General features: G+C 34.1%; 1 protein-coding gene across 1 annotated transcript; it reads left to right on the plus strand.

The window, feature by feature from the left end:
• Positions 1-214: 214 nt before the first annotated feature.
• On the plus strand, positions 215-12,624 carry ASB17 (ankyrin repeat and SOCS box containing 17). Its single transcript, XM_015142725.3, has 3 exons — positions 215-728; positions 9,999-10,278; positions 12,339-12,624. Exons 1-3 carry the CDS (start codon positions 328-330, stop codon positions 12,543-12,545), a joined length of 888 nt encoding a protein of 295 aa, XP_014998211.1. The 5' UTR covers positions 215-327; the 3' UTR covers positions 12,546-12,624.
• Positions 12,625-13,732: the final 1,108 nt, after the last annotated feature.

A 13,732-nucleotide genomic window follows, 5' to 3' on the forward strand; every position in this document is an offset into this window, starting at 1 on the left:
ACCCTCAACTGAATTCTTAGAAAATTAAATATATTGTATCTTAGCTTTCACGTTTGCCATTTCTGTCCAATATGTCTCTTTCAAATGTTACCAGTTACATATAATATCCCCTCTGACTTATGCTGGTGACCTCTACCTATTGTGGAGGAATCTCCACCTATTGTGATGTCATCCAGTACTTTGTGGTAATATTTATTTTTTCTGGTTACAGTTTAAAGGGCACTTCTGTTTGTGGAGTAAAGCCTACCACATTATCAAAATATGTAACTGGAGGATTACAGTATGCTTACCTCTGATTTTATTTCTATACTGCTGCTATAAGTAACAATGAGTAAATCTAATAAATTATGTCGTAAGACTTCTTGTCCAAGGAGCAATATATTCTGCAATCTCCTTGACAAAATTGTTAAAAGACCCTCCCTACAGTTTTTGGGTCAGTGGGGATATCACTGTTATGAACCAAGGATTTACAGATCACTGGCCAAAATTCTGAGATATGTGGATTTGGATGGTTTTGACGCACTACTCACAGATTACATTGCATTTGTGGAAAAATCAGGATACCGTTTTGAAGTAAGTTTTAACCTCGACTTTACTGAAATATGTGTGAATACAATTCTGTACTGGGTTTTTGCCAGAAAAGGTAATCCTGACTTTGTGGAATTACTTCTCAAGAAGACAAAAGACTATGTTCAAGACAGAAGTTGTAACCTGGCACTGATATGGAGGTAATAATCTCATACGTTTTCACTATAGAACAAGAAAATTTACCTTTAGGAGAGTAGAGTGCTTCTTTTTTCTAAAATTAACATGTATAGTGGCTATATGTGAAGTAAGGAATTCTCACCTAATTGCTTGACCAGTTGTTCACTCCTTCACTCCTTCATTATGTATTGCATTTTAATTTATATGTAACTTATTATGTACCAATAAATCATTAGTGATTCTGCTCTACACAGCTTACATGTTAGTGCTAAACAACATGTTTCTCTAACTAAACAGAGACACTATATTGTATAATACTATGATCTCCTATTTCTGAGAATCCTGAGGTTTTATATTTGTATATGTTTATAAGCTGACTTTCAAAGTACAATTGGGAATATGCACAAATATTCACATAGTAATACTTATTAAACACAATAGTTCCCTATTTGTGTGTTAAACGTTGATAAATTGGACTCCAAATTCTCCAAATTTGAGCACAATGAAGGTCAAGTACCTGATGCTATCGATAATAGAACCAAATTTTTATTGTCTTCACGTGTCAATCTACCTAATGCATACTACTGAGGATCTTATGAAAATAAAATCTCCAGTGTATCCTCTTTGTAGCGCCTATAATATAGATTTTAAAGTTACCTAGTTTGCACTAACTTTAATTTATTCTTTGGTTTTAGATATTCATCTGAATAAAACATTCATGTGTTCATGCATTCAGCAAAATATTTATTAATCATATTATTATGTATGCAGCTCTGTACTAGGTGCAATGATAAATGCATGTATGCAATGAAAAACAAAATTGACAAGATCAGTTAAAGACTAAACCAATTTAGGTTCTGCCTAAAGCAGAGTTTTTCCCTGATTGTGTATCCTACGGTACTGGAGAACCACTAGATTTCATTACTTAATGATTACTAAAGTACATGAACTGATAGCTGTGGTTTGGAAACAACAATAAACAAAACTACCACACAGTACTTTGTGTTTTAAGTAACCATTATATTTGTAATTACAGCAGAAATCAGCAAATCTTCTAAAGCTAACTGTCACTAGCTGGGCTAAAAAGTGCCTGTCTATAGCCCTGGAAGGCCCATGGGAAAGAAAAATTGAGTCAAACAGAGGGAGAGAGAATAAATTTTTTAAAATTAAAAATGGAAGCAGAGAGGAGAAAGCTGTAAGGAAAATGAAACAGAGAAACACAGTGGAACATGATAGAGTGCTATTAACAACTGTCTTAAGACAGGTTTAAAATTAATAAATTTCAACTTAGATGCATCCATTGTATCTGTGTAAAACCCATTACAGGCCAATTCTATGGATCGCAACATCATTTGCATAAATGTAAAATCCATTACAGGCCAATTCTATGGATTGCAACATCATTTGAACTTTTCAGAATCACAGAATTTTAAATTTGGATGCAGCCTAAGAATTCATTAGCAGACCTTTACCCTGGACAGCAACCCTCTGTAGGGCATCACTGGTTGATGCTCACTGGTCTCTTCTTAAACAATTCTAGTAGTCGTGAGTTAACTACTTCCTGAGGTAAACCATTCCTTTGCCTTGGGGTCCTTGTTTTTCCTAGTGTTATATATATAGTTATATATATATAGTTATATATATAGTTATACATACATATATATACATGTTATACATAGTTATATATGTTTTATATATATATAACTAAAACTAATATAAATATAACTAGTTATATAAATATATAAATATAACTAGTCATAATAGTTATATAACTATATAAGTAGTTGTATATATAACTGTTTGAATATATATAATATATGTAGTCACATGACTTTAAATATGATGTATATGCCAATGACTCTCAAATCTTTATCCCCAGTGTGGACTTTGCCTCTGAGCTCTGAACTCCTTCTATATTTAATTAATTGACATTGCCACATGGCATCTCAAACTGAATAGAAACAAAGCAGAATACTGATCTAATGCACCCCCCTTTCTGCCAACCTTTTCCTTCCCCAGAATTCCCCCCAACCCCAGATTAACAGTACCTGTTTCTCTACCATGTGGCTCAAGGCAGAAATCTAGGATTTATCCTTGATTCTTTCCTTTGCTTCAACACATCAGTAAGTCCTTTTATCTCCAAAATATATCCCAATCATTTCTATTTCTTTTCGTCTCCTTTCATCTCTTCCATTTCAAATCTAGGTGAACCCACCATCACCTCTTGCATAGAAAACTGGAATAGACTTTTAAAGAGTCATCCAGCTTCCACTCTTCCCTGTCAACTCCTGTAATCTGTTATTGACTCAGAAGCCTGAGTGACCTTTTAAAAACACAAAATGGCTCATATCAACCATAGTTAAAATCCTCCATTTTTTCCACTACAATGATTTTATACAAGGGGTATAGAATTCAAACAATACCCCCTTTTACAAAAACCCTATATGAAAGATCACTCTGTATTTCTCCGAAACCCAATCTCACATTACTCTCCCTTTTGAACACTATATTCCAGCCACACAAACCTTTCTGTTTCTTGAACATCTTCAAGTTCATTCCTGCCATAAGGCCTCATAATACACTCCCTCTGTCCGAAAATCTATTCACTTGGGTCTTCCTCCTCATCAGCTAGGTCACAGTATAAATATCATCTTCTCAAAGAGGCCTTTCCTACTCACACAATCTAAAGAAGCCACTCAGTCATTATATTATTTTACTTTAATGTTCTGCACCTGCTGATCACTGACCTGTTTATCTACTGTTGTTCCTTTTTTCATTGGTTTGCTCACGATCTATCCTCGCGGATAGAGTGTGAAGAACTATGTCAGATACATAGCAACTGCTCAATCAGGATTTTGTTGAGTAAGTGAATTTTGAAACAGTTTTATTTGATTCTTCTTTCCTGTACTGCACTGAAGTCTTGCATTTCTCCAACCCTGCCCCTGTAGCTATAAAGATCAGTCTGCTAATTCTTTTCTACATGAAAACTTCTCAAATATTTGAACACACCTATTATGTCCTCATAATGAATACCCCATATTTCCTATTATCCGTTGTTCTTTACTTCGACAACATCATTCTTTGGTCATCCTCCCTTGTTTACACTCTAATTTGATAATTTCCCTATTATATCTCCCTGGAGGAGAGGAGATAGAATTAACAAGGGAAAGAAACTTAAGTTTGTTCATTTTCACCACAAACCTGCAAAAATCATCTAAATGCCACAGTGTGACAGATTGTAGGTGGCTAAAGGGAGAAGATATCATTCCATTCAAATAACAATAATAAATATTAAGCATTTTCTAAGTGCCAGACACTATGTTATTTATTGGGGATACAAAAACAAAGTAGACATATTTTCTGATTTTAGAGAGCTCATATACTAGTAAGTGAGGCATAAATGTAAACAGCAATTATAAACACACTCTAGGTACAAAAATAGAAGCATGTACAGGTAGAGAGAGCAGAGAAGGAAATTGTTAACACCATTAGGGAGGAGTAGGTATCTGAGAAGGCTCAATAGAATAGATGATGTCTTAAACTGATTTTTAAAAGATAGCAAAGAGTTTTTTCTTTCTTTCTCTACAAGACACATAGTCTATATAGAAGGAGGATGACTGAAACTAAGGGAGATACAAACAATATTGTTGTATCCTGACTAAAAGCAGTTTAGTAATAGCTAGAGAGTGAGATAGGAATCAGGTAGTAAGAGAAATGAAGACTGTAATTGAAAGAAGGAAGGATTTTGTAGGCCAGACTGAGGAAGATGAAATTTACACCATGAATAATGCCTGGCCAGTGAAAGTCAACTTGTGGAATTAAAAAGATTCATCAGCCCCATTTGAACACTGGATTTTGGGAAAATAGGCTGCAGCTATGGCCGGGAAACCAGTTAGTAGACTACTCAAGCACTCCAAGTATAATGTTCTATGCAGGAAGAGTTGGGGGAAAGTGATTTAATTTTTTTAAAACGAAGTGGTTAGAGAAGATCCCTGAGGCTGAATTTGCATAACATGCAAAGTGTGTGTACTTAGTTTGCATGTGTATTTATAATAGTTTTGAGGGGAGAACTAATTCTGCTCGGCCAACATCCCTCCCAACTTCTGGTTGCCCTTTGATACTACAACTGTTCAGGTAAATTATAATGAGAACTTAAACTAAAACAGTAGCAGTGGGAGAAAGGAGAGAGATTTTTAGATAGAATAACAAGACACGGTAAGTGATCAGAATTGGAAGATCTAAGAGAAGAAAGAGTTAAACTTCAGATTTCTAAATTTTGGGAGTGGTTGAAAGTTGTATTAGTTTCCTGTTGCTGCTGCAACAAATTGCCACAAGCTTAGTGTCTTAAAACAACACAAATTTATAGTTTAGTTCTTATAGTTCCAGAGTTCAAAAGTCCAAAATAAGTCTTATAGAGCTAAATCAAATTGTTAGTAGGCCCGGTCCCTTATGGAGGTTTTAGGGAAGAATCTGTTTCCTTGCCTTTGCCAGCTTTCAGAGGCCATCTACATTCCTTGACTGATGGCCCCTTCATCTTCAAAGCTAACACTGTAATGTCATAATCTTATTCATTGACTCTCCTTCCAGCATTCTCTGTACTTATAAGGACTCTTGCAATTACATTGGGCACACCTAGTTAATCTCCCACCTCAAGATCTTCATCATATCTGCAAAATCCTATTTGCCATACTGAGGGGCCATTATTCAGCCCACCAAAATGGTCATACCACAAACTTATCAAGGTAAAATATTTTTTAAAAACCTATAAAATCAGTTTTGGACACATGAGTTTGCACTGCCTAATGGATATCGAGGTAGAGATGTGCAGTACATGGCTAGATATACAGTGCCATCCTTAATCTTCTCTTACATCTCACATCTATGTTAGGATATCTGTTGGTTCTACCTGCAAATAATATAAAGCATCTGGCTGTCTCCACTACTGTGTTCCAAGCTAAGTGATTTCCTTCCTTCTTTAACAAATTCTCAACAAAGGGCAGATCACATTACCCTTCTATTCAAAACCTCCAATGACTTGTCATTTTGGTTTAGAGTAAAAGGTGAGGTTCTTACAGTGATCCTTAAGGCTCTAAATAATGTGGCATCCCATTACCTCTGCCCTCTTTCAGCCACACTGGTTCCCTTATTCTTCCTTCATCACTCCAGGCACACTCTCCCGCCATAGGGCCCTGAAATATCCAAATGCTTAACTTCCTCGCCTCCTTCTGGTCTTTGTTCAAATGCCACTTTTCAAAGATGTACTCTTCCATCATCTTATTTAATATTTAAAGATGCCCTGACTGTACCCACCCACAGCATATCCATATTTCTTATTCTGCTCGACTTATTCTTTTTTCCAAGCACTCATCACCTTCTAACATAAAATGTGCTTGTTTACTATGTTCATGCTATATTGTTGTTAATCATCACTGTAATATAAGCAAGAGAGTAGGGATCTTCATTTTGTTTCCGGATATATCCCAAGCACCTAAAACAGTTCCTGGCATATAGTATGCATTCAATATTTGTTGAAATAAATAAATGGACAGGGACTGAAGTTATGATCATAAATAAAATTGCCTGGGAATAGTCAAATAAAATTGGTCTAAAGGCCATGCATATTTACTTAGATGTCGAGGGCAGAGGAAGAGGAGCCAGTGAAAGATAGTTGAGGAGAAATAGCCAAAGAGATAAATGGGTAACTTGGAGAGACTAGCCCAACTGAGTAAAAGGAAAACATAGTTTTAAGAAAGACAGCTGTGTGAAATATCACACACATAAAATTATTCTGGAGAAGCACCTATCAAATTTTTCAGTTAGAAATTGAAGGAGAATGAGAAGGGAAAAAATTAGAAATAATTATAGCTAAAAACTGAATCATTCTCTGCATGTCTATATGGAAATATTATGCCCCATTTCATAAGCATTATGACAGGTTTTCAGATACCAAAGGTTCAGTTCATTAACCTCACATTTAAAAACTAATTCTTGCTTTGCTTGCTGCACTTCATCCATATAAGTACTGCTATAATTAACTGTCAGTACAGATTAAGCAAATTCTGGTTTACAGTAATATACTCTTTAAACATGAGGATTAATCATATGTCATTTGGGTACAGATTAGACTTTTAAATCTCATTTTAAACCTATTTGAGTTTTAGTCATGTTTTCAACATTTTTCAGTATTCATTCAGTATCTTCTAAAGGTAATGTCAATCTTAATATCTTAGAATCAACTAATATCTCAAAATCTTAATAATGACCACTTATGGTATATTTTGCCTCTGAGTCTCCAGAATTCCCATACTTATAAGGTTCTTAAGTCAAATATTTTCTTAAGAACAAGCAAGACGAATACATTAAATTGCCTTTGAAAAGTTTAAGTGATTACACATCAACAAAATTCTTGTTAGGTCTGAAAGCTACAGGATAAATTCAAGGAATTTTTTACTATCACATATATAGTCAAAATTTTCAGTAAAAAAAGTTCAATGAACAAATATTTGAGTGCCTAATATGGGCCAAGCATTGTTCTAGGCACTTAAATATGTAGTAGTCAACTAAGATGAAATTATTGTCTTTCAGGAGCTTACAATTTTGTAAATTGTTCTGCTTATCCATTTATTTTGAAGATGAGAAAATGAAAGTTTAGAGGTGTTAAGTAAGTTTTCCAAAAGATCAAATTTAATGTAGTTAGGTACAAAGTGCCCTGAGGAGTGTGAGATATATCTGGGTAATCAAAGAAAACTTCACAAAAGAATTTATTAGACAAGGTCTCATAAAGATGAGTTAGACTTATCGCAGAATTGGAAAAAAAAAAAAAAAAAAAGGCGGGGGAGAAGAACATATACAAAGCAAAGAAATGGGAAAGACCTGGATGCAGTGGCAGTTTGGGAAACTGCTTACCAATGATAGGTAATATAGAAAGATACGTAGTTTAGAAGTTCTCCATGTGTTGGAAGTATTTGTAAAAAAGATGAGATGCCCAGGACATTATTGGTCTGGAGATGATTCCACGAGAGAGAGAGGAAATAATACATATCCACATTTATACATACGTACACACAGAAATATCCTCTCTCTCTTTCTATATGTGTGTGCATATGTGTGTATATATATGTATATGTATGTATAGTGCCAGTGACAGAGTTATGACAAAAACCTGCATCTTGATTTCTAAAATGTTACTTTGCACTACACATCACTATTTTTTAAATTACAAAATCCTGGCATTTCAGAGTTTGGTGAAGCTTTGGAGATAAACTAGTTGGTCCATTGACTTTCCAACTACACTTTTTGGAGACCTGAATGAGGAACTAGTAGGGGTAAGGGCTCTAGGACTTCCACCAGAAAAACTCTTTTTTCTTAGTTTTGTCAGATTCTTCAAAAACAACTTGAAAAAAGCTCATCTATTACAAAACATTTATCTTCTATAGCTAGTTCTGGTATAGCAATCCTCCAATGCTGGTTTATGTTTGTGCCTAAAACATTCCTTCAAATCTTTTTATTGGAAAACACCTACTAATCTTTCAAATCTTAGTTTCTGGATAACCTATAGGAAATGACTATTTCAGATAGAGTTAAGTACCCCTCCTCAGTGCTTCTATAGTACCCTGAGCATGCTTCTATCATTGTGATTATCACCTTGTATTGTATTAATACAATTTCTTGTGTTTTCCTTACTAGATGGTAATAGTCAAGAACTATATCTTTCATCTCTGTGTATCTACTCCTTAGTACACTCTAGGCAAGCAAGTGTTAAATAAATCAGGTAATGAAGGAATGAGCAAATGAGTATATAAATGCTTGTGGAAACGGATGTAAAGAGGCCAACTTGCCCAACAATCACACAGCCAATTCAGAGTCAAACCTTGGAACCTAGAACACTTGTCTCTACTGTTTATACCATTATACCATGCTGCCTCCCATTTTACCTAAGTACTATATATGTAGTCTTAAAGTTCGCCTTTTTGCATAAGACTTTCCTTGCTCTGAGTAGTTGCCTAAAAGCAGTATTTATGCTTCGTGTACTGCCCTGCAGTATTTTATTAGGTCAGTCAAGAGAATTCTACAGACAAAAATCATTAATAAAATTTCCCTTTCATTAGCCTAAAAACCATATTACTTGGCAAAATTATGGCTTGCTAACATAAAATCCCCTGTGGTCAACGACACCACAATAATATTTACTCTGACCAAAATAACAGCATAAAAGTCTATTAAATCAAACAACTGCAAGAAGTATATACCATTTTAAAAAATGAAGTTTTCATTTCCATCATAAGGGAAGAGAAATTTTTAAGTCTAGCCATCATGTGACACTCTAGGGAAAACAAGATTTCAGAGCAGACTCAAAATTTTACTCAAGAAGAAAAATTCTGCCCTTGAGGGACCTGATATGGTTCTCATTATAATTTACATTTCCTAAGCCTAACCAACTCTAATTTTATTAGAGTGAAAAAGGTAGAATTAAGATAGTTGTATTTATTCCTTTCCTAATCTCCAAACTCAATTCAAGCTCATGTCTGGTACATGATCAAGAAGAACAAAAACAAAAAGATATGCAAATGATCACATAATTCTTTCTATTAATAAAGTTAAATCAAAAAGTTCTGTCCTTCTTTTCCATTTTATTTTTTCCAGAGCTACATCAGTTTTGTAATACTGTCCTAAGCTGTATAGATTTCTCAACTAGAATTGCTATGACTAAAAGTAAACACTTTACATATATTATAAATTGGTTTTGTTTATTTTTACAACATAAATGGGGTTTAAGTGTTTGGTAGGAGTTTTCTTTTAACCTTCAGTTTGGTCTAGATTCATAGAGTGGAAAACTCCTTTTAAGAAATATATAGGCTGGGGACAGGGGCTCATGCCTGTAATCCCAGCACTTTGGGAGGCTGAGGCAGGCAGATCACCTGAGGTTGGGAGTTTGAGACCAGACTGACCGACATGAAAAAACACTGTCTCTACTAAAAATACAAAATGAGCTGGGCATGGTTGCATATGCCTGTAATCCCAGCTACTCAAGAGGCTGAGGCAGGAGAATCGCTTGAACCCAGGAGGCAGAGGTTGAGATGAGCGGAGATCATGCCATTGCACTCCAGCCTGAGCAACAAGAGGGAAACTCTATCTCGAAAAAAAAAAAAAAAAAAAAAAAGAAACATATAAAGTTACATTTAAGACATTTAACACTTAAGATAATACTATTATTTTCCCATTACTAGCAAGATAAAGTGTTTGTCACATTTCTTAATTCTATATCCAATGAGTTTTTTTTGTTTAATTCACAGAACTTTCACACCAGTATACTGTCCAAGTCCATTAAGTGGCATCACACCTCTCTTTTATGTAGCTCAGACAAGACAGTCTAATATCTTCAAAATACTACTGCAATATGGAATCTTAGAAAGAGAAAAAAACCCTATCAACATTGTCTTAACGATAGTACTCTACCCTTCAAGAGTAAGAGTAATGGTTGATCGTGAATTGGCTGACATCCATGAAGATGCCAAAACATGTTTGGTACTATGTTCCAGAGTGCTTTCTGTCATTTCAGTCAAAGAAATAAAGGTAAGAAAACTACTTTTTTTAGAAAAGGGCTCAAATATTAGTGAATCTTAAGATTAAACTGTAAAGGAAAGAATACAGTTAATTTTTAATTTACAGAATATGTCCAGTGACAGATCATTGAGTATATATTAATAAAAATAATAGGGAAAATCTCAAACAGTCCTTTACTTCTTACGTTTTTAGAAATATGAAAGAAAATTAAGTGTATGTATAGTTCATTTTAGTATTAAGTAGATATATATAATATCCTAATTATATTTTTAAAACTGTTTAAGATGTCTCTTAACATTTTTAAAGTTTTAAAGTTGTCCTTTAAAAACTAAATAAAAAAATTTAACAGACCTCCTTTCCAACAGAATATTTCAAAATAAGGGTTACATTTCTCCCCACAAGTACAATCATATGTAAAAAAACAGATTTCTTCCATTCATGTTCTCAAAGCAACATCAAGTATTATAAAAATATAAATAAAGGCTTAAAATATTTGTTCAAGTGAAAATATCTATCCCTCAGAAATGTGGAGACCTTCTTAATAATAAGGTTTCTGGAATAAATCAAATTTAGAGAAAACAATTAACAGCATATAGGGTACCCTGTCAAAATGAACTGCAAGTGTCAGCATCAAATTGAATTATGCCCATTAGTAGCAAGAAATAAGTCCGTTTAATAGAGAGAAAGCTACCCCTATAAATTTAAACCAATAAAATCAGCAAGGAATCCAGTAGTTCCCCTAATCTTTAATGGTGTGACATCAGAAATAAACTCGTAAGAGATATAACTCTACTATTTTTTTTCTTTAATGCCTCAGCAGTGAATATGAATGCCTGAGCCAACTGTAAGCAAAGCAAATTTATCAAATTATTTTGGCAGCCCATTTTTAAAACAATTTTTTTTTGCATTTTCAGAAACTTGCTTGTCCTTGGTCCAGTATTAATTCTGCATAATTGTTACAGAACATATCAATTCTCAACCAGTTCCATGAATGCTATTCCTGAGATACAACCCTAGTAGAAAAGCACTAGGATAGAGTGAGTTTACCAAAATCATCTGCCTAAGTGGCGAAAAATGTATAGCTGGGTTCCAATCAATTGCAGTTTAATAAAGTAAAATAGCATTGAGCAAGATAAAGAATAGCATTAAAACTGCTTAAAGAACACTTTAAATGCCTCTGTTCTGCATTTCCACACTTCTCACTAGTTTTCCCTATCGCAGCACATATATTTTATTGTAAATATATGTTTAGATATTTCTACTTCTATACCAGGAGTCTTGTAAGCACAGAGGCTGTGTCTGTTTTACCTACACTAGCAATTATCCCAAGCACCTATCACAATGCTAAGCATATATTCTTTAATAGTTAAATAATTGAATAATGAATGCATTATATATGTAATAGATAAACAATAGTATCATGTAGCCTGTGGAGTATATGTTCTAGTGGAGAATATTTCTGTAATACAGCAATGTTTTTTCCTCCTAAGTCAATCTATTAACATTTGACCCCTAATATTAAATATTGTAAAAGATGCCTTTCTAAACCTTTAAAAGACATCTTTTCATTTGGACAGGCCTCCTGTCAGACTTTCTTGTGTAGGAAGCATTACTCTACAATAGTTGATATCACCTTGGAAACTTTTAGGACTTCATTGTCTGTGTCCAACCCCAGACTAGTTGAATCAGAATTTGTGGAGTAGGACCTGAGCACTGGTATTTTTTACAGTCTCCCAGATAATTCTATATAGCAAAGTTGACCATAACCACTCTTCAGGAAGAAGTTGATAAAATATAAGTACAATCCAACTAAAATTAAAAACTTGATCGGATTCATAGTTGTAAAAAAATTTTGCCTTGTGTCCTTAGACATATAGATTATTTAAAGTTTATCCTTGTGAAAAAAATGGGAATAAAATACTTGCCTCAAGTAAAAATGCTTTGGAAAAAGGTTATAAGGGTTTTATAAATTTATCGTCTATTTTCTAAATTTAAAAACAAGTGTTAATAATTTGGACCAATCCAAATTACAAAACATTACAAAAGTAAAATATTTTGCTTTTCTTCAGACACAGCTGAGTTTAGGAAGACGTCCAATTATTTCAAATTGGTTTGATTACATTCCTTCAACAAGATACAAAGATCCATGTGAACTATTACATCTTTGCAGACTAACCATCAGGAATCAACTATTAACCAACAATATGCTCCCAGATGGAATATTTTCACTTCTAATTCCTGCTCGTCTACAAAACTATCTGAATTTAGAAATCTAACATACGTCAATGTCCTAAGTTCCTTAACAATGCTTACCAATGTATGGCTTAGAAGTTAATAAACATTAACTTCATGTAAGTTTTTATTGCACTGAACATTCATTTAGAAAATATATTTTCACACAACATCTTAATTGGATCACTTTTTAATCATTATGTGACTCTGCCCATTACCGTCATTAAATGTAATAAATTATATGCATTTTACACAAAGAAAAATGAACTATTTTGATCCAAATTACACAAAAATGAAAATATCAGTTCAATCTGTATGTTCTTCCATCACGAAGAAACTTATCTAAAAAAAAATAGAGTTTTCTCAGACAATTTTTTGGCTACTTTCTAAGTATTAGATTTTTTTCTCTACAACTATGTGCAAACATGAAACTTGGAAGACAGTTCTCTATGGATCTCTCTCATGTTTTTCCTGTCAGGAGAAGAGGCACTAATTTCCATTATGGGCTAGCTTTTCAAGAATGTTTGTATAGTAAGCAGTTTGGGAGATAGAGATAGCGTCTTCCACTGGAGCAGAGAGCAGGTTTGTTTATTGTCTACTATACAAAAGTAATGTCTTCCTCTGAGGCAAAGGTTGAGCAAGTTTGCTTGAAATTCATTATAAAAGATTGGAATTTCCCAAGCTCAGAGCTCCTCAGCTGTGACACAAATCTACTGTGTCCACATCTACTTGGCCCACTCCATATCTTGGAGGGTGGATCTAAGTGGAATCGACACAAGCATGAATCTTATGCTACTTGCTAATGCCATTAGTAATAAAGTCCTTTGTTTCTAACCCAAGAATCTCTTGTCTTCTGACAGCAAGCATGAAGCTATGGCAGGCTAAACTGCTTGTTTGCAATTAGGGTAAAAATGTCAGACTCTTCACAGTTCTTGACAATAAGCATCTGTTCCCACCTTATTACTATATATTTTAGGATCTGTCTTAGTAAATTATGGCGGACAGTAGCAGATTCCACCGTCCACTCACAGTCCGGGTACTATCAAAGTGTGACAATTCACAGAAAGAGTGTTCACTCTGGTCTTGTACTAACATAAACTGTGTGAATATTATTATTACAGTGTCTAAAGAACAGAATGTAAATAGTAAAGTAGCAAAGACATGGAGCAATATAACCAGATTACTTGCTTTTTCTTTCCCTCTACTTCCATTTAGGTGAAGTAAAAATACA

This window comes from Macaca mulatta, chromosome 1 (assembly GCF_049350105.2).
Source record: "Macaca mulatta isolate MMU2019108-1 chromosome 1, T2T-MMU8v2.0, whole genome shotgun sequence".
Lineage (NCBI taxonomy): Eukaryota > Metazoa > Chordata > Mammalia > Primates > Cercopithecidae > Macaca > Macaca mulatta.

Coding starts and splice junctions, on each gene's coding strand:
- ASB17 (XM_015142725.3), top strand. CDS start 328: ATGAGTAAATCTAATAAATTATGTCGTAAGACTTCTTGTCCAAGGAGC. Junction 729..9,998: donor AACCTGGCACTGATATGGAG/GTAATAATCTCA, acceptor TTTAATTCACAG/AACTTTCACACCAGTATACT. Junction 10,279..12,338: donor TTTCAGTCAAAGAAATAAAG/GTAAGAAAACTA, acceptor GCTTTTCTTCAG/ACACAGCTGAGTTTAGGAAG.